General features: G+C 35.4%; 3 protein-coding genes across 9 annotated transcripts in view; 1 reads left to right on the top strand and 2 right to left on the bottom strand.

The window, feature by feature from the left end:
- Positions 1-2289: 2289 nt before the first annotated feature.
- map2k2b (mitogen-activated protein kinase kinase 2b) lies at positions 2290-11140 on the bottom strand. Of its 5 annotated transcripts, XM_048163671.1 has the most exons (13): positions 10749-11140; positions 10576-10612; positions 10357-10447; positions 10057-10267; positions 7555-7701; positions 7405-7482; positions 5731-5782; positions 5524-5648; positions 5076-5289; positions 3722-3774; positions 3356-3417; positions 3185-3230; positions 2290-3060 (listed from the first exon to the last, which is right to left on the bottom strand). In XM_048163671.1, exons 3-13 carry the CDS (start codon positions 10443-10445, stop codon positions 2950-2952), a joined length of 1188 nt encoding a protein of 395 aa, XP_048019628.1. In that variant the 5' UTR covers positions 10446-10447; positions 10576-10612; positions 10749-11140; the 3' UTR covers positions 2290-2949. The 5 variants fall into 5 exon arrangements, with proteins under 5 accessions (XP_048019628.1, XP_048019625.1, XP_048019627.1 ...); XM_048163668.1 differs by having other exon boundaries at positions 10357-10612; XM_048163670.1 differs by having other exon boundaries at positions 10357-10595.
- Positions 11141-12093: 953 nt separating this feature from the next.
- The window catches only part of pias4b (protein inhibitor of activated STAT, 4b), a 21323-nt gene continuing 11809 nt past the window's right edge, over positions 12094-21607 (bottom strand). The window contains exons 2-12 of one of the 3 annotated variants that reach the window (XM_048163907.1): positions 18337-18375; positions 17498-17843; positions 17098-17182; positions 16192-16233; positions 16000-16090; positions 15349-15474; positions 15159-15264; positions 13378-13451; positions 12999-13159; positions 12752-12888; positions 12094-12495 (exon numbers count right to left, since the gene is read on the bottom strand). In XM_048163907.1, coding sequence (XP_048019864.1) covers positions 12308-12495; positions 12752-12888; positions 12999-13159; positions 13378-13451; positions 15159-15264; positions 15349-15474; positions 16000-16090; positions 16192-16233; positions 17098-17182; positions 17498-17843; positions 18337-18375 — 1395 coding nt within the window. In that variant the 3' untranslated portion in view covers positions 12094-12307. Of the gene's footprint in view, positions 12496-12751; positions 12889-12998; positions 13160-13377; positions 13452-15158; positions 15265-15348; positions 15475-15999; positions 16091-16191; positions 16234-17097; positions 17183-17497; positions 17844-18336; positions 18376-18403; positions 18470-21607 lie in introns of those variants that run through there. The other 2 variants (XM_048163909.1, XM_048163908.1) reach the window with 2 other exon arrangements.
- The window catches only part of LOC125251034 (interferon-induced very large GTPase 1-like), a 27728-nt gene continuing 25723 nt past the window's right edge, over positions 19603-21607 (top strand). Inside the window, exon 1 of the mRNA XM_048163906.1 lies at positions 19603-19832. The gene's annotated coding sequence lies outside the window, so the exon portion shown is untranslated. The remainder of the gene's footprint in view (positions 19833-21607) is intronic.

The raw sequence follows: 21607 nt of genomic DNA, 5'->3' as shown, positions 1-21607 counted from the left end.
GAGCGAGGGTTTAAAGTCACCCTGTCTTTTTATTCTCGCATGATGAATACCCAGAATCGCTGTGAAAACCAGACGTGCCACATCACGACTCTGTACATGGGTCACTAGTAGAATCACAGACCGTGTCGAGACCTTCACACTTTCAGCCACAGTTTTGGGGGGTTAGATGCCAGTAATGCTGGCAAAACCAGTAAAGAGCATGTTATGAATTAATGAGTCACGTACAGCAAAAAAAATTCTTGCTCAGTATTTTTTGTCTTGTTTTTCAGTACAAATACAAAAATTCCTAAATCAAGATACATTTACATGAGAAGCACAATGATTCTTATATTAGGTCTTGATTTTTAAAAGAAATGATCAAAATTAAGTTACTTTATGCCTAAATAGTCTTTATGTTGAATTCAGAAACCCTTGTTATTAGCGACACTGGTGGCAATTAAGTGAACTGCAGTCAGCAACTTACCGCTCCGTGCTCGCACTTGTGCACACTTAATGTACAATAACAAAATAAACACATAATTAAAATGGCATCGGTGAGGAAACAGCAGTTCAGACAGCATCTGATTGTATCGATGTGGATATTTGCACCAGCTCTGCGATTCACCAGCATCATGTCAACAGATGAAGTCATTAAAATGATAGTTTGATTATAAAGTATATTTGAGACTATATCTCTGACTATGTGAGGCTATAGTTTGAATTAATCCTTTCTTTGAATGACACATTGACATTATAGTACAAAATGGCTCTTTTCATTCATTCATTTTGCGTCACGGAAAGGAACGGAAGAGAGGTTCTCGCGCGTAAACGTCACATCCTTTTGATTTTCCCGGCAAAACGACCCGAGTTCTTCATGTAAAAATCAGTCTACAGGCTTTCATAGACAACATAGGAAGTTGGGGAAGGTCTCGTTTTTTAAGTTTTGTTAGCTGTCATTGGCAATAAAAACGCGAAAATTGGTACACCTTACAAATGGGGGGTCAAAAAAATTTCACAGTTCAAAGGGAAAACCAGATTATTTTTCTTACATTTTAAGTACAAACTCACTTGATTTGGATACATTATTCAGAAAACAAGTAACTTAATATCTCGTTTTTTTTTTTTTTTCTAAAAAAAAAAAAAAGTATCTTGATTTAAGAATGTTTAGATATTTGCCCTGAAAAACGCCAAAAATACTGAGGAAGAACATTTTTGCAGTGTTTCATGAGCATTAATAATGATGAAAGGGCTGCTGGTCAGTTGATCAAAATACTTTATTATACTATAAAACATTTGTTTTAGAAGCTACTGTATATTGTGACAAACTTTTAATCTTAGTTTACATGTCATCAATACACACACACACACACACACACACATATATATATATAATATCTACTAGGCCTAGTGGTAGAATACCAATCATTTTGATTAATAAAATGCAATCTAGTGAATAGGCTGTCTATACTTACCGGGTTTAGTGCTTAAGTAAAATATTCTAATAAAATCCACATGCATTTATGACAATAATCCAGAGACCTCAAAGGGTTCATACTAGAAAATGTCATTTTGTAGCTTTTCAGGAGTCAAAACAATCGACCATTATTGATGCTCAACACACGTTTAGGGTTTTAACACATAATTTAGTTCAAAAGCGTTGTTCAAAATATGAGATGAAGGAACATATAAATAAGCATGTTATTATTTAGAGATATTTGGTGCATCACAATTTGGTTTGGTTGAATGTTTTTTGGCCTCACACACACTTAACATTGTGATCAGCTGCTGGTTGAATGTGTCAAATAACTCTACTGCCACCTGATGGCTGTGATGAGGTGTTGCATCCCTCACATGAGTTAAAATATGGCACAATCATCACTGGTTTGAAATTTGGCAAACATGAACAGGTTTTGCTGATGAATATGTATGCTTTGAATCAGGAAATTATTGCAAACTTCCTCTGAAGGACATTAATAAAAACAATTATTAGTCAGTGCATCAGTATTACTATTGCACTTTTTAGATAAGAAGACAGAAAAATCCCACTTGCATTGAAGGAGGGACCTGAGCCATATCTAGAGAGATCACAGAGACACAAGGGTGGAAGAAAACACCATGCAGCTTCATAGCAAAACACTAGAAAACACCTTAGTAACATGTCAGTCTTTATTTTGATGAAGTTTGTGATGTCAAACATGTTTGTTGAACGAAAACAGCACAGATTTGATATTAAGTCTTAATTGCTTTACACTTTTTAATTTCTAACTAAAAAACAATGGACAAGTAAAAATTAAAACCAGAAACAGTTCATCCCCTCTACAATCACTTTATTGAGAGTCTTAAAGCAACAAACTGTAACTGTCTGTAGTTGATGTTTGTGGCAAACGCAAGAACAAACATACAGAAATAATAATAACAGTGCCGGCGGTGACTTCCTGGCATATATGAACTCCATTACACATGATCATGGATCAGATGAGAACATACGTGTGCCTGGATGTGACGAAAACATTCTCAGGTCATATTTCACAACAAAACCGAAAAGAAAAATATATGAAATGATATTTTGCTTAAAAAAGATGAATATTCTTAGGACCATTTAGATTTTTTTTTTGCACAGTGACATAAAAATCAATCAAGACTTTGTAAAAGGGCTTAAAAGGTCCTATTTAAAGGCCATAATATACAGAACTTCATTTCACAATTTATTAATATATTGTTTTTTTCTCATTACAGTAATGGGAAGTTTGTGGGCAGATGTACTTAATTTGTATGACAAAATGCACACAATGCAAAAAATCCATTTTCTTTTGGATTCAAATCATTTTTCTGTTGACCGTGACATGTTTCATGAGATTCACCATGTATATGGAAGTAAAAGTGTAAAATAAGCAGCTTTGCACGTGTTCCATCAGATACGCTGTAAACGTTGGTATTCTGTAGGGGAAAACATGGTAAAGTGTGCGTGTGTCATTCGGCTGTTTGTGTGGGTGTGCTGGGCTGATTGAGCCCTATAGTTTTACACAACCATCCAGCGAAGTCCACCTCCTCCACCTCTGAGCGCTTGATAAACGTGTGATTCTGTAAAAGAGATCACAACATTTATAATAATGAACACTGTACGATCGAGTGCATTTATTATAAAACTAAATGGGGTGCTTTTGATTTGATTTTGTCTTGCATGAAAACAGAAATGTGTTCTCACCGTCAGCATCTTCAGGTCCGCTCTGTCTGCAGGGTTTTTAATGAGACTAGAAATAAAATGCAAAAACAATTTAGGCACTAAAGTGCTTCATTAAACTCTCAAGATCTCAATTAGACCTGAAATCACACCAGTGATTTACTGTGTTTCACTTATTGAGTGAACAGAGCTCACCATTTGGTCACAAAGTCCTGGAAATCAGGAGTGAAGACGCCGTGAGGCAGTTTAGGAGGCGGCTGATGGATAACACACAGAAAAAGTCTTTATTTACACTTGTATGTCATTAATAACAGCATCAGATCTTATATTCACAGTGTCTTAATCAAAACGTGTCATTTGAGGCACTTCTCTTAGTATCGAATCTGTCTGTTTATCCTGGACATTCAAGCATTAAAAACTATTTTTGAAATTTGTCAAGTCATTTACTCTGAATCTAGTTAGTTCAGATACATAAAACATGAACATCAGCATCAAGATGTTTTATTAGATTATATCCAGGCCATTTCATTCTGAAACTTAAGTGTGATTGAAGACTCTCACCTCGTTGACTATATAATCCAGCAGCTCAAATATAGCCATGACGGGCCCATGACCTGAAAGAGAACAGTCACATCAGTTCTACTAGCAGTACAGTGAATTGAGTAACTTCACGTTTTGCAGGAATCTTCCTAAACAACCAACACAACAGATGTCTGTTATACTTCGCTTAATGTTTTTAAACCTAAACCTAAAAAACATAGTACTAGTATTGTATGTATTATGTTGTCATTATTCTGTATTCTACGTATTATGTTATTTTTATGTGATGTAATTGATGCTTATGTTTTTATATAAAGCCCTTTGAGCTGCATTTCATGTATGAAAGGTGCTTTATGAATAAAGTTTATTATTATTATACTGACACCTGCTGGCATTTATACAATATCATACAGGTACTATTCATTTCTTTTGATTTAAAATACTGGTAGAAAGTTTTTTTAATGTTTATGAAAGAAGTCTCTTCTGCTCACCAATACTGCATTTATTTAATCAAAAATGATTAAATTTAATCACAAATAATATTAGTAAAAATTGTGAAATATTATTACAATTCAAAACAACTGTTTTCTATGTGAATATATAGTAAAAGTATAATTTATTCCTGTGATCAAAGCTGAATTTTCAGCATCATTACTCCAGTCTTCAGTGTCACATGATCCTTCAGAAATCATTCTGATATGATGATTTGATGCTCAAGAAACATTTCTGATTATTATCAATGAGATACACTACCATTCAAATGTTTGGGATAAGTAAGATTTAAGAATTAATTAATACTTTTATTCAACAAGGGTGCATTAAAAAGTGAAAAAAGACATTTATAATGTTGCAAAAGATTCTGTTTCAAAGAAATTCTGTTCATTTGAACTTTCTATTCATCGAAGAGTTTTCAAAACTGAAAATAATAAGAAATGTTATTAACAAATTAGTACCAACAATAACTGCTAATAATTGAGAAACTAAATCAGCATATCAGAATGATTTCTGAAGGATCATGTGACACTGAAGACTGGAGTAATGATGCTAAAAATTCAGCTTTGATAACTGGATATAAATTACATTTTAACATATTAAAATAGAGAACATTTTAAATTGTAATAATGTTTCACAATATTACTGTTATTTTTTAATTAAATAAATGCAGCTTTGGTGAGCAGAAGACACTTCTTGCAAAAACATTACAAAATTTTTTTCCAAACTTTTAAACCAGTAGTGTAAAACCAGAAGAGCAGAATCTTTTCATTTTCACAATTCCATTTACTGAAAACACACGCTACACTTTTAATCGCATCCAAAAAAGAAAATGTCCACTAAGACTAAAATCTTGTGCTGCCACCCATGAATCATTTCTCACCGCTGACGGGTCTGCCCGGGGGTCTGGGTCGAGGAGAGGTACTGTGCGTCTCTGCCCCCCCAACATCCATCATTGCCCTGCCGAAGATCCCCTCCAGCTCCTTGGCGTCGGGCGGAGGAATGGGATACCGGCCGATGGCCAACTCCACCAGAGAGAGACCCATACTCCACACATCTGACTGCACCGAGTAATGAGTGCCCTGCAACCTCTCCGGCTGAACACACACATGACACGAACTCAGTCAAACAAACCCTGAAACACTTAAACAGAATCAGCACTTCTAAAGGCCTCGATGTACTCTTCTTTGATCTTCTCTTAGGGGTAAAAAGAAGAAGTTCAAAATGCATGAGCAGTGGAGTACTGTTAGCGAACTTCGTTTTGGCCTGACTTCGAAGTATATCAGGACTTTAATCCTTGATAAAAACACCAACACCAACTAAAAACATACCGACATGTACGAGCGTGTTCCTACAAAAGAGTTGGCCATTGAGTCGATGAGCTGCCCGCTCACGCCGAAGTCACACAGTTTGATCTCCCCGCGAGAATTTACCAGAATATTTGAAGGTTTCACATCTGTCAAAACAGTGCACGCATTTTACACAGATACAGATATTTTGAAAGATTAAAAACTTATTTTTTAGTTGATTTTCTTTACCTCTGTGAATTATCTGGTGCTTTTCTCGAAGGTAAGCGAGACCTCTTAAAACCTGTTTGAAGGGAAAAAGAAAAGTGCATTTTTTTAAGAATTTAAGAATTAATGTCGTTCCAAACCTGTATGATTTTTTTTTTTCAGTGGAAAACAACGGGAGAAATTAAGCAGAAAGTTCAAACTGCTCTTCTTCCATACAATAAGAGCAAGACTTTCTTTGATTTGCATAAAATCACCATTCACCTTCATCGTTTAGAAAAAGAGCAGCATGAACATTGTGTAAAACATCTCCTTTTGTGTTTCACAGAAGAAAGTCAATCATGCAAGTTTGGGAGGAATTATCAAGTAGTCATTTATGTGACAACTTCAGATCATAATGAGCTTTCTGAACTAATGACACCACTTTGTCCAGTACAATACTGATACTATTATTTTTGGTATTTGCTGATACGGATTAAGCATTTTCATTGCATTTTGCATTTTAGGGTCCAATTCTCACTATTTACTAGTTGCTTATTATCATGCATATTACTAGCATATTACATGCTGTTTATTAGTACTTATAAAGCACATATTAATGCCTTATTCTGTGTGACCATATGTAGAATATTATATCCCTTAATCTTTAAAGGAACACTCCACTTTTTTTGAAAATAGGCTCATTTTCCAACTCCCCTAGAGTTAAACAGTTGAGTTTTACCATTTTTGAATCCATTCAGCTGATCTCCGGTTCTGGCGGTACCACTTTTAGCATAGCTTAGCATAGTTCATTGAATCTGATTAGACCGTTAGCATCTTGCTTAAAAATGACCAAAGAGTTTCGATATTTCTCCTATTTAAAACTTGACTCTTCTGTAGTTAAATCGTGTACTTAGACCGACGGAAAATGAAAAGTTGTGATTTTCTAGGCTGATATGGCTAGGAACTATACTCTCATTCCGGCGTAATAATCAAGGAACTTTGCTGCCGTACCATGGCTGCAGCAGGCGCAATGATATTACGCAGCGCCTCTCACAAACGTCTCCATGGTTACAAGGCACGCTCCCTGTGCAAGCAGGGGCTCACAGGCACTGCGTAATATCATTGCACTGCTGCAGCCATGGAACGGCAGCAAAGTTCCTTAATTATTACGCCAGAATGAGAGTATAGTTCCTAGCCATATCAGCCTAGAAAATCACAACTTTTCATTTTCCGTCGGTCTGAATACACGATTTAACTACAGAAGAGTCAAGTGTTAAATAGGGGAAATATCGAAACTCTTTGGTCATTTTTAAGCGAGATGCTAACGGTCTAATCAGATTCAATGAACTATGCTAAGCTATGCTAAAAGTGGTACCGCAGATCGGCTGAATGGATTCAAAAACGGTAAAACTCAACTGTTTAACTCTAGAGGAGTTGGAAAATGAGCCTATTTTCAAAAAAAAGTGGAGTGTCCCTTTAACTTAACAACTGCCTTACTAACTACTAATAAGCAGTGATTAGGAGTTTATTGAGGCAAAAGTCATAGTTAATAGTTGGTTAATAGTGAGAATTGGACCCTAATCTAAAGTGTGACCAATATAGTAATGGCTTGTAAATTTTCTTAAGTCACCAGCCACTGGGGCAAAAAGAACACATGGTTCATAAAAGTTATTAAGTTGCAGTTTTACATATTATTAGACATATTATAAGCATACTTACAGCTATGCTGACTTTTCCCAAGATCTCCTCTGGAATTCTGCGAGCATCTTTCAGAACCTGATCCAAAGAGCCTCCGTCCTGGCGACACACAAAACAGTTTAACAAACACACTCACACTAAAAGTATAAAATTAACAGATCATTAGCGTACCATGTTCTCCATACAGATGCTGATCTCCCCGTCGCTGTAAAACGCCCCGTAGAAACCCACGATGTAGGGAGAGTTACACTCATGCAGGACCTGCAGCTCCCTGATGATCTGATGTCTGATGGCGGGTTTGATCTCCAGATGGATTAACTACAGGAAGATTGTTATAAACACATGTGTTGTAAATGTGAATGTTCTGGGATATTTTCATCATGTCTATGGACAGCATGATGACATCATGAAAATAATTTGTTCTTCAACTTGTAAAAATGAATAGGAAACATTTACAGTGCTGCAGAGATTATGTACTTTTGGAGGCCAAAACCCTGAGATGAGTTGTATTTTAGCACCTGAAGTCAATGGGATTTTGGAAGGGCTGTGCGATCAACCACAATTGATTTTCGATTTTGATTTTGACTTCCAAAGATTATGAAAACAAGATAATTAAGGTAAAATGATTATTGTGCCACCCAACCTTCCTTTCCTTCACAGCGGTGTGCTTTCGTTCCTCCCTAAAAGCCCAAACTTAACATCCAAATCAGGTGAATAAGTGAGTGTTGTAAAATGCAGTCTACTGTTGCTAAACTGCTTGATATTAAAGTGTTTTCCAGGCGGCCTAAACGCGTACACACAAAAATGCCTTTTTTGAGAAAACGTGTGTAACAGTATATTGGATCAGTGCATTAGTTCTTAAAGTGACAGCAGCCTGTCATTAATGATAATCAAACAACAAAGGAAAATCACTCGCTGATCTTGACTGAATAACTTACGTAGCTTTAATAAAGATTAATCTATATTAATGTGTACACTATGCAGTGTTATTTTACATTTGATTTTTCAATTTTTTGTTGTATTACTTGTTCGTTCTGTTTTTAAATAAAGACTGAAAGAGTTGTCGGAAGCTTAATGATACCTTAATTATCACGCGTGACCTATACAACATGATTACATAATGCGTGTTGCATCACAGAGCAGTGCAAGATGAGCATTTGTGGTTAAAAAGTATATAATTTTATTTTTTTTTTAGAAAATGAGCAATGGTTTCTCTAGATAAGACTCTTATTCCTCGTCTGGGATCATGTAGAGCTCTTTGAAGCTGCACTGAAACTGACATTTGGACCTTCAACCCGTTGAACCCCAGTGAAGTCCACTATATGGAGACAAATCCTGGAATGTTTTCATCAAAAATCTTCATTTCTTTTTATGACTGAAGAAAGAAAGACATGAACATCTTGGATGACATGGGGAGAGGAAATTATCAGGAAATTTGAATTCTGAACTGAACTAATCCTTTAAATGTAGTTGGAAAACAAATCTTGCAGCATAACCAGATTTAATGCAAATTTCTACCTTGCACACTCCTCAATAGGTGGCCTATTGAGACCACACCACTAAATCTGCTTTCATTTTTTTTTTTTTTGTTCAATGAAAGCAACTATGAAATTTCTACTCACAAATATATAAAAATTTAATTTTTAAAATTTGTATTATTTTGTATGCATGCCTGCTTAAGACCAAACAAAAGGTTTGTATATGATACAGTTTGTATAAGTTACCCCAAATTTCTAATGAATTCCCTTTTATTCCTGTTCAGTTTCCAACTTTGAATATTTCAAAAATTCCCCAGCTTAAATTCCCATGGAAAGTTTCTGGAAAGAAATAGCTATATTTATCAGAATGTTGCTTTCTAGAGTTCACTTTTCTAGCTGACTAATGAGTTTATGGTCACTGAATATGTTTTTCTGAGGTAAATGTGACGTTACGTGACATTGAAGCTGTTTTATTGAGTCTTTCCGAGGTTGAAGCACTGATTGAGCGATTACACGAGACATGATACAGATTTCGGTAAGTTGTACTGTATATTTTAACATACCTTCAGATGTTCATGTTTATTTCGCGCTGTAACTGGTATTAAAGCGGAGGAGAGGATGATCACATGCTTCTCTTAAACTGAGGCGCTAAAGCGATCTGTCACGCCACATTAAACAGCGCCAAAACTGTATTTATTTTTTGAATCTCATAATAAGATGGATGTCATTTGAAATCTGAGACTTTGCTTCATATCAAAAGTAACAGATTATTGCGATTTATTGGATGGGAGGAGCTACATATTCTGTTCATTCATCAACTGAAAACAGACTAGACTAATCGATTCTTGGGATTTAAGAATCGACATTGGTTCGTAAAAATGAGAATCGATTAAAATCGAGGAATCGATATATTTTTTTACCCAGCCCTGCAGCCCTTATTTCTGCAATAATTCAAAAGCAAATGGAAAAATCCTATTGTGTTTTAAGATGATGTGATCTTACAAAAATATGTCATCACTACATCAATCTACACACTTATAATGGAAGTCTAGCTGGAGCTGAAATATGATACTTGTTATTTGAGTAGTTCTTTGAGATGAAGACATTTGTCCGGTTAATATTGACTGACGGACAAGTCAAAATGATACTCTGTGACACAAAGATGGAAACGACAAACCACATGCTGGCGGCTCACCTTCCGGGCCATTACGAGACCCGAGGGTTTGTGGCACACTTTATTGACCACACCTCCATTCCCAGCTCCCAGTTCACAGATATGCTGGAAATCATCATCTTTCAGCTCGCCCAGATTGGCTTTCTGCGTGAGAAAAGCTTCCAGACGCTTCTTCTGTTGCTCGTCCAAGTCGAGCTCTTCCAACTTCTTCTGCAGGGCCTCAAGATTCGCTCTGAGGTTTAAGAAAAGCACGAAGAAGTCATTCAGCACATTCAATCCAAAGTGACACCATTTCAGACTATATCCAGCTCTATAACTTACTCTGACGCAGCATCTATGGATGTAGAGGTTGGCTGTCCTTCTCCAGTTCCAGTTATAACTATGGGATCTGGTCTCTTTTTTGGAGCCATGGCTGATGTGTGAAAAGAGCTTTAATCTCAGGGACAGTAAAAGGCGAGCTCAGACTGAGCTTTACTCAATAATGACTCTAATTTGCAGCTTGTCATCGAGATGATCAAGTTCCCGGATCAGTCTGATTACCTGTTCAGACCCTCCTCAACCTGTTCAGCATCCAGATCTGATCATTATGATGGAAAAATCAAATATAAAACATCTGCACACCCCAGACATTCACTTTACACTACTAGAATATGACACTGACTCTAATACGATTTATATTATTTAGATATAATATAAACAAACTGTAAAATCACCTGTAAACGTAAAATCAGCATGAGCTACTGTCGCTTAAACACACGTAGCATCCTTTCAAACTCAGCAAAACGCACATTAACTTCATGAAACGAGTATAAATGAATTAGAAGTAATAAATAAACGCATTGTTTTGATTTCTCAGCCCGCGCGAGAGGATGCTGTTAGCTTGCTAGCATCAGTCCGTGTGTCTGCGGAGGTTTAAAGCGTCTGTCAGCGCTCGCTGTCACTCTCATGTAACGGGAAATGAGTTCCCGAACTCCGTGGCGAGTGGAGCCGGTCCCGGTGAGCGGAATGTCCCGGGAGAGGAGGCTGAGGATCAGGAGGGTGCGGTGAGTTTCGGCCCAGCTGCTCTCGGCAGCTTACCGGAAACATCAGAGTGCAGATCCCGCGGGAGCTATCGCGAGACGAGAGATGGATACTCGCTACAAAATAAAAGTGCATTTTGTTTTATATTTCATTAATATCTACCACCAATAATTCTACAACCTTATTTTTGTTTAATTAATTACATTTTTTCCTGTCATTGTTGCGAGTGTGCCCGCGTGTATAAAGACTTTTATTTTCTGCATATTACTATTTTTATTTCAATGTTTTTTTTTTTACTACGCCTTATTATACTTTTTAAATTATAATTGTACTCTGCATTGTTATTTTATTTCATATTATTGTTTTATTTGTTAGTGCTACTCTTTTACTACATTTACATTACTGTTATTTATTTAACTTATTTTTGCCCTGCAAAATATTAATGGGAATATGTAGTCTGTGTCATTACAATTAAGCTCACCTAATTTAAATGAATGACTAAACTAAAATAAATAAAACATTTATATTTAAGTTACATAATGTTGTTCCAATTTGCAGATTGTTTGTTAATATGTTTACTGAATTGTTTGTCATGTTACTTTATATATAATATAAATAAATTTTTTTTTATATTTATTTATATAATAAATATAAAAACATTTATATTTCATTATAATTTATTTATCAAATGTATTTTTATTTATTATATAATAGAAATACATTTCATAAATGTATATTTATAATATATTAATTAATTAATTGTTATTATAAATATTGTAATTATTATATAAATAAAATATACATTTATTTATAATAAAATACATTTAATTAATAATTAAATTATAAATATAAATGTATTTATATTTACTTATTACATAAATAATAAATAAAAATACATATTTATATAAATAAATTATAAATAAATTTATGTATTTTTATTTAAATTATGACAATACCAAAAATATAAAATGTGAGGTCACAGTGATTTTACAATGGCTTTGAATGAGTGTCATCTCATAAATTCATCAGAATTCAGAGTCAGATCATAATGAAACTTTATTGCCATCACAATTAAGATTTACAACAAAGAAAAACAACACTTCAAACATACAAAACACAATTAAATGAAAGTTATCAGTTCATCATTCAGCCTTACATGCTAAAAACATTTGGCAAAGTAATTAACTGAAATATTAACAAGTACTAAAAACTAAAACAGAAAAGAAAACATTAAAAAATAACTCTCGCTCAGTTAATATTTTCGGACCTGTGTTTTTCGACTTTTGGCTCCAGAAGTTTTAACTATGCCAGATTTTCTAAAATGTACACTTTTGTCTTCTAAATGTGTAGAAACAGTCTCCTCTTTTTGGAAATCTTCATCGTCAGAGGAGAACTGAGTCAGATCCACGACGACAACATCTGCCGGCTTAGAGTTTCCTTCTGTCACGGGAAAACCAAACATCAGACCTTTCCTCTGATCAAGACTTCACAATATACAGAAACTAGATCAAAAAGAGAAAGCCTGACCAGAAAGTTTGAAGTAGTTTGAAGGTTGAAATAGTTTTAAACACGTGACAGAGACAGACAGACAGAAATATTAGAAAGAATGGAAGCTTAGAGTTGAAAATATATAGAGCACCAAATCAGAGTCTGAAGGTCTTTCTCAAGCCATCATGATGAATCTCGATGATCTTACTGTGTTTGAGAGGATGTGGAGCAGATTCTTTGTTTTTGTCGTCTTTGTCGTGTCTCACGGCTCTCCAGGTGCTGTCAGACAGATATTCGATCTCCTCCACGTCCTCACCATAGCTCTCCAGAACTTCACACAGCAAACTACAGAGAAGAGCAATGCTAAATGCTATCATGTTACCAAAATAATGCAAGCAAATCAGTAACAGAGCAGGGAAACGTCTGTTTCTCAGTGTGGTCGTACGGAGGATCACCTGTCGATACGCAGCGCATCAAACGGCGCGTATCTGTGGCACACGGGGCACGTCCACCTGGGCTTCCTCTCGTTCATTTGAAGATAGAAGGAAGCGTCGAAGCACTGCAGGTGAGCGCAGCCTCTGGCCCGACAGGGAACTGACATACGCATCTTTGCTAGCTGAGAAACATGCAGATTCCTGTTCATTACTGTGAAGCTGCTCTGAAACCATCCGTATTATATAAAATATAAACAAATGTGACCCCTGACTTCTGTAATATGAAGGTCTTAGAAACCAAACATGTATAATATCATACATGAGTAATGGAAATAACATTTTGCTTCTGAAAAATGTCTGTCCAGTGTTGGATTATTCATTATTCATTATTCATACTTACTGGACAAATCAGTGACACTTGTAGTCCTGTAGTAGCAACCTCACTTTCTGGATCAGAACACAATTTCTCTGAAACTATCAAAAGAAAAATAAAGTAATTAGAACACACACACACACGCACGCACGCACAGACAGACACATGCACACGCACACACACTCTTACACACACACACAAACAGACAGACAGACACATGCACACGCAAACAGACAGACATACACATTCTCACACAAACACACACAAACAAACAAACAAACAAACACACACTCACATACACACAAACAGACAGACACACACACACTCACACAAACACACATACACACACACTCACATACACACACATTCACAAAAACACACACTCACAAAAACACACACTCACAAAAACACACACTCACAAAAACACACACTCACAAAAACACACACTCACAAAAACACACACTCACTCACACAAACACACACTCACAAAAACACACACTCACTCACACAAACACACACTCACACACAGACTTACACACAAACACACACAGTATATACACATACATACTTGTAAAAAAAATACAATATACAAAATAAAGCATTTCAAGAGATTAATATAACCTCTTGTTTTCTTCAAATGGCAAAACAAACACACAAAAGAGTTTAGTTCAGCTCAAATTACAAGAATGAACCAAATGTTTTAGTCTTCAGTGATTCAGATGGGTAATGCTGGTCTGTTACCGGCACAAGTTGATTATTGATGCAGACAGAACAACTTTCCAATGCATCCATGATTAAAGTGAAAGTGTGCCATGAAGACTCAGTTAAAGGTGCCATAGAATTGAAAATTGAATTTACCTCGGCATAGTTAAATAACAAGAGTTCAGTACATAGAAATGACATACAGTGAGTCTCAAACACTATTGTTTCCTCCTTCTTATGTAAATTTGATTTGTGCAAAAGACCTCCGAAGAACAGGCGAATCTCAACATAACATCGACTGTTACGTAACAGTCGGGATCATTAATATGTACGCCCCCAATATTTGCATATGCCAGCTCATGTTCAAGGCATTAGACAAGGGCAGCCAGTATTAACGTCTGGATCTGTGCACAGCTGAATCATCAGACTAGGTAAGCAAGCAAGGACAACAGCGAAAAATAGCAGATGGATCAATAATAACTGACATGATATCATGATATTTTTAGTGATATTTGTAAATTGTCTTTCTAAATGTTTCGTTAGCATGTTGCTAATGTACTGTTAAATGTGGTTAAAGTTACCATCGTTTCTTACTGTATTCACAGAGACAAGAGCCGTCATTATTTTCATTATTAAACACTTGCAGTCTGTATAATTCATAAACACAACTTCATTCTTTATAAATCTCTCCAACAGTGTGTAATGTTAGCTTTAGCCACGGAGCACTATCAAACTCATTCAGAATCAAATGTAAACATCCAAATAAATACTATACTCACATGATCTGATATGCTGCATGACAAACATCTTGTAAAGATCCATTTTGAGGGTTATATTAGCTGTGTGAACTTTGTTTATGCACTGTATTATAGTCGAGAGCTCGGGGGCGGTGAGCGTGAGATTTAAAGGGGATGCGCGCTGAAACGGCGCATTTATAATGATGCCCCAAAATAGGCAGTTAAAAAAATGAATAAAAATAAATCTGTGGGGTATTTTGAGCTGAAACTTCACAGACACATTCAGGGGACACCTTAGACTTATATTACATCTTGTGAAAAAGGGCTCTAGGGCACCTTTAAGATGGTGCCCAGCTGAAGCGCTCTCACCTCGGCGTCTGCAGAGCTCCTGCTGCTCCACCGCCGTACTGCGCAGCTGAACCAGCAACTCCTGAGACGACACCACCCTCACCAGATACACCGCCACACAATAATTCTGCAGACAGACACACGAGAGCACTGACTACTCGCTTTCAGCCTCGTTGTGTTTGAATATTATTATGCGGGATTAATTCCGTACCTTGCCGAAGTTTCCCCACACCACCGAGAATCGATTTGTGAATGTAATATACAACTCAGGTGTGATGTTGATCGGAAGACACGGACGAGAAGGCTCCGTCCCCATTTTATTGGATGAATAGGAACACTGGGAACAACACATGAAAATGAGACAAAATTAAACTACACTGTAAAAAATGCTACCTTAAAAATGATTACCTTAATTTATCTTCATATATACAGTGAATAACTGATAAACCTAACAGGACACTTCAAATACTGTTAAATTTACAGTTTTTGGTACTGAAAAAACCAAGTCATCTTATAATTTACAGTGAAAAACTGTAAACTGACTTTCCCAGAATCCTCACTTTTGATGGTTCTTCATTAAAACATACATTTCTTCTTAGTTTATCCTTATCAATTATGCAAATGTCTTATGTTACATCTTATGTCGTTTATTGCATTATTGTGTGTTATCATGATCATGTTTTGTAATAGTTTGTATGACACTGTGCACATCTTATACATTTAAGGAAAATACAATACAATACATGTCGCTTTCTCTTTAGCACCTGTTTTTGGTGGTTGTCAGTATATTGTAAAGGTAAAAACAGATTTTAGTATTTCAGTAGTTTGGTATATTGACATTATGTTAGCTGTCATACGTCACCTGTACGGGACAGTTAGCGTGATTAACTGAAACAACGAGGTGCGGTGGATACTGATCTTCTTCAACACCGACGCTCTCACTGTAAGAAATCCTGAAAGACACATTTAACACAAAATTAATGCGGTTGAACAGCAATATGTGTGATTTATTTTATTTTTATTTCTCTCCACTTCTTTTGCATTAGAGTTTCACCTGAGCACCACCTGAACAGACGTCGAGCCAGACTGAGACGTCCTGATGGAAGGAAGAAAAGAGCTTTAATAACCCAAGAACACAAGTTAAAATACAACAATTATACACCATGATCAAACACAATATGAGGCACAGAAGCAGTGCTGCAAACACAGTCAGAGTGAGACAAACCAATGTGAATCAAACAAGAGTCATAATTCTGAATCATGGACTCAATATGGCTATTCAACTCACTTCCTCAGTGAATCAACTCACTCAAGTTTATCTTTTCAGAGCCATGTTTAAAATGCACATTTGGTTCAGTTCTCTTTTCATTTGAATTCTGCATTGCATGTGTTACTATCTTAGAAAAAATAATAAACAGAGGTGCACAAAAGCGAACATTTGAAAGCTTAAATGATGTTCTTTCTCAGTATTTTTGTCTTGTTTTCAGCACATAAACATTCTTAAATTAAGATACATTTATTTAAGAAGTAAAATGACTCAAGCTTTCTGAAAAACTGATAAAAAATTATGCATAAAAAAAGGAAAAAATATCTGTCAGTGGGGTCAGAAAAATCATCTTATTTCAGAGGAAAAATCTGATTATTTTCTCCAACCCCATTGGATGATATTTTGCTTTTCTTAAGCATAAACTCACTTAATTTGGATACATTTTTCAGAAAATGATTAATATCTTAACAAGAGACAAACACTAAGTGAGAAGACAGTTAAGATATGTTGCAAAAAAGTTTCTAGCATGTTGTTAAAATGTTAAAAAGAACACAAAACACAAAAACTACAGATGTGTTCCTTAGGTGAACTTATACAGATTATTTCACAATGTCAACATCCCTCACTACAAACAACAGCACAACACTGTCATTAAAGTTCAGATGAATGAATAAAGACGAGACAGAAACTCACCGGCTGTTCTGGATCTGAGTCTGTTGATTCTCACTGAGATGAATCAAGAAATCGGAGTTTTGCATGATTCCTCCACAAGTGGGCACTAAAAACATGAAAAAATATACATACATGTACACAAAAATTTAGGTTAAATTTATCTGATTAAAGGAATTAGTTTGATTATTTAATTTATAGTAAATTATTTCAGTGCACTTAAAGTCAGCATGAAACTGAAGTCTTTTTTATCCCTATTGTGATGTATTTATCTGAATGAAATGGCTACAAATGCAGGACGGGTCTTGATTTTGTCTGTGGGGAAACTGATTAATATGATTCAGTTTAGTGTTGAAATTAATATAAGATACTAAAAACTGAATGCATTATTAAAAACCATATTTTTTCTACATATGCATCATACCCAGAGGTGTAGGAGGCAGAATGGTGTCCAGCGTCTGATAGAAGGGCAGTTTGATCATCTGTGGTTCTGCACAGATAGATATGGGTGATTGTGGTTTGCCGGGCGAGAGACACTCTGGCATGGAGATGATCTGGACAGAACTGGGCTTTGAGCTCCTGCGGGCGTCTTTAGAAACCTGCCGGAGTTTGTGAAGCTCTCGGACAGCAGACAGCAGCTCAGGACTGCAGTCATTGTGCAGCAGATCTGAGACTCTCTTCATCAGGTCCTTCTTCAGGCCGCTTTTACTCTTGCCCATCTTGGAGAGCAGAAGACGAAGCTCCGTCACCCGTAAAGCCTCCAGCATCACCTGCAGGACAGGTGAGATACTGATGAACTGTTTTATGATGATTTATGATGAACTTACAGTATTATTCCCAGTGTAGGTTTATGTTTTTTTAATTAACATTTTGTATATGATCATAAGACATCTCAAAGCATTGCTTTGGCCAACAGAAATTGTAATGAATAAACTTTATAAAATTACAAAATATAAAACACATATGAAAGCTAGACTTTTATGAAAAATACTTTTGTTGAACAAGAAACAGTCCTCATGCTTTTAGTTCAAATCAACCTTCATAATATAATGGCTTTCATCTTAAAGTATGGTTTATCAGTTTGTAGAGTGTTTGTTTGTCTGTATAGTTTTACTCTGTCTTACTCTGTTACCCAACAGTGATATAAATGTCTCTTTTGTAATTCCACACGTTCATTTAAAAACAATCAAACACGCAAAACAATCGAGCTAACACAATCAAATTCATAATTAATTTGAAAAAAGCCCAGATGAATCTACTTACTGTAGCTTCCAAAACATCCGTGGACATAATCACGCAGAACTAGGAAATATATAAAAAAAATGTTTACCGTGATGTGAAAAGGCCAATATAAAATGTCAACTCAAAGCAGATACGTCATCAATCAAAGTCTGAGTCACATGACATGCGGGACATAGGCCTACTTGTAAATTGTAGTACAAAAATAGGTTTAAAGTTGAACGAAAACTCACGGAGAATTACATTTATTATAAAACAATCAATTTGATCTGCTTTAAAAATTTAAAACAACACTTTTGGGTTTCATTGAAAAACAAGACGACTTGCTCTGACGTTATGCTGCGCCAGGTGGCGCTGTTTCTGACTGACACAATGCGAAACGAATTGCTCAAGACTACATTTAAACAACCGTGATGGTTTGTTCTCTACTAAAATGTTTCATTTTTGTTTGGGATATGTGATTGTTGTTATATTTCTAAGAAATCTAAAATATGTGTATTTATTAAACTAAATTGATTGAAAACAATAGGTTTTAAATTGCATTCATGGTGCGAATTACGTGGGGGTTTGAGGTTCTGGTTATAAAAGTGGATATATTTTGTTTAAAAATCTTATAAATAATATAAGGGTGGCATCGCGAGGGGTGCCTTTTACCTCACAAACTGGGTAAAAACCAGCATGGGGCAAAAGGCACACAGTACTGATACAAATAATTTAGCTAAATAATGTTAATAATTTAAGTTAACACTTGTTTAAAACTTTTTTTTTTTTACTATTTTCTGTTCATTTTGATAAATAATTCATTATTGTTTAATAAATATAGCCCAACTGTCATTAAATTGTTAATATAAAAATATATATTTAAAATATAGGACTATTGTTATTATTATTATTTATTTATTTATTTATTTTTTTTTTAAAGTAAAGATTCTGAAAGCATTGAAGGGGTTCCTATAATAATTTAATATAGAGTAGTAACGATAAATGACATTTTATTATAGACCTATGATATGATTAATATCATATATTTAATGATTATTTCTAAGGTGGACAGTGACACCCAATATAATATTTAAAATCTTTTTTTTTTTTACTGTTTTATTTTACAGATTTTTCCTGTATTTTGAGTATTCTGTAAAATTGCAGAAATATAATGTAAATTTACATATACGCTGTTAAATAATGTGAAAACATGAAACTGTGAAATTTTTTTTTTTTTTGGACTTAATCACTACTCTGACTGTTCCGCTTGCCAAAGTAGTTCTGCTGCGTTCAATGTTTCGTTTCGTAACGAATTTCTTCTCATAATATAATATCGTAATATAATATGATTATACATTCTTTGATGAAATACGCGGACATTTCAACAATGTAGAGTTTAAATATTCGAACTGAAGGAATTCCCGCCCGGCGCAGGGATACTTCAAAGTCTCTTCAAAGCGCACGGTGATTGGAGCAGCGGAGCTGACTGGAATCATTAGGAGTGCAGCTGTTCGTGGACGTGAAGCGAAAATAAGCAGGTAAAATACACATTTTCTAAACTTCTCTTTATTAGGCTATTATATGTTGTTTTTAGCATTTTGAACCGTCCGAATGCCTGAGTCGTTAAACCAATGACTGTGTGTTTTAATGTTTCAGACGGTGAGGGCCGTTAATCATTTAAAAATGTGTATGGTGTTTAAAATTATGTAGGCCTATCAGTTGACGATAAGGTGTAGTTTTGTTATTTACTTGACATTATCAAAGTCCTAACATTAATCCCTTATTTTGTTTAGGCTTTCTGACCAGATTTCCGAAATGGAAACCGGGGACATTTCCTATTTGAGTGGTCAAAATATCACCAAAATCTAATTTGTTATCTAATTATTAAAAAACGGGGACAATACAATTTTTGAACGTTTTTGTTTTTAATTGTTGTGGGTTCCTCCTTATATTATTACATTAATAATTATGATTTAGTTTGATTATTAGGAGTTTTGCTCTGGTTTTAATACAATCCACCAAAAAACTATTACATGATTTATAAAAGCATTGTAAAAGCAGTTCAAAACAATATGCTTGTTATAACGCAAGTATGACTTTACAAAATGACTTTACATTACAAAAATAAAGATGATAAAACATATAAAACGGCATTTAACAAATATTTTTTTAACATTTTGGATTTAATATTTTACTTTTCACAAGCTGTTTTACTGTAGGCTATACAGAAATTACAACTGTTTAACTTTAAACTTTTTTTAACTATTATTTTGCATTTTAGACTCATTTTAAGCATAAAGTCAGATGCACGTGTATTATTTGTTTTATTTTATTTTTATTCATATCTGAGTGTACCTTCACCTCGTGATATGTTTGAAAATGCTGCGTTGTGACTGTGGAACTTTTGTGGACGTTTAAAATTGTGCAAAACAACCTGTTGAGGGCCTGTTATAAAACATAAACAGTATTACTTTAATTTAACATGAATAGCTAGTATGTTACTACCTTTAAACCGATAACGATGTTTATTTTGATATTTGACGATAATGGCGCGGTCCAGATCCAGATACGTTCTTCATTAAGTAGCGGTGCGCGGGCAACCAAGTGTAGCTGCAGAGCCCCCCTGTTGGTGAACCTGATCACTACACAATTCATCTGAAAACCAACAGGCTGTTGTATGCTGGTTGGGTTTTTTTGTAATGTATTTGCGGGTTGTTTTGAAGGAGCTATAAAACGGGGACATTTCTGGGGACAGCCCCAGTCGGGGACAGAACACCAAAACCGGGACTGTCCCGTGTCACCCTATTGTAAGGCAGCATTTGTGCATGAAGGCACCTCATGAAATGGATTTCAGACAGACTTCTGAGGCAGCATAAGAGTTTCATGATCTACCCCAATATAGCGCGAGCTTTAGTGAGAACTAAACAAATATTTAATTACTGCAGTAGTCATTTCTTGCTAGAAATGACATCAAAAGTGGAAAATTTTGGTCAAAAATGTACATTTACTCACAAACTGGCCAGCAAATGCAACTTTCGGACACCATCTTTATTTTTCTAGCTCAACTGTCACAGAATGGAAAGCACAGGATTGTGGGATATCAAAGGCAGTTGAGGATACATCTATGCTGCCTCGAAAAATCGATCAGATGAAGGTATTTCAGGAAACAGGAAGTGAAACTAACACAGACATCCCAACCTGCAAAAAGTCATTTCAGGGAGGTATCACCCCCCCCCCCCCCCCATGCCTATAAGCTATAGGCATATGCAATTATTCGTTAATTATGTTTAAATATGTAGATTACTTTTACTAT

Source organism: Megalobrama amblycephala, linkage group LG17 (assembly GCF_018812025.1).
Source record: "Megalobrama amblycephala isolate DHTTF-2021 linkage group LG17, ASM1881202v1, whole genome shotgun sequence".
NCBI lineage: Eukaryota > Metazoa > Chordata > Actinopteri > Cypriniformes > Xenocyprididae > Megalobrama > Megalobrama amblycephala.
Note: the sequence above shows the minus strand (reverse complement) of the source record. Positions and strands in the feature narration are given on the sequence as shown.

Excerpts from the sequence above, each read along its gene's own strand:
- map2k2b (XM_048163668.1), bottom strand. The coding sequence starts at position 10,445 with ATGGCTCCAAAAAAGAGACCAGATCCCATAGTTATAACTGGAACTGGA. Across the intron at positions 10,268-10,356 it reads TCCATAGATGCTGCGTCAGA|AGCGAATCTTGAGGCCCTGC; the intron begins GTAAGTTATAGA and ends CTTAAACCTCAG. Across the intron at positions 3,418-3,721 it reads TGGATTATATAGTCAACGAG|CCGCCTCCTAAACTGCCTCA; the intron begins GTGAGAGTCTTC and ends GTTATCCATCAG.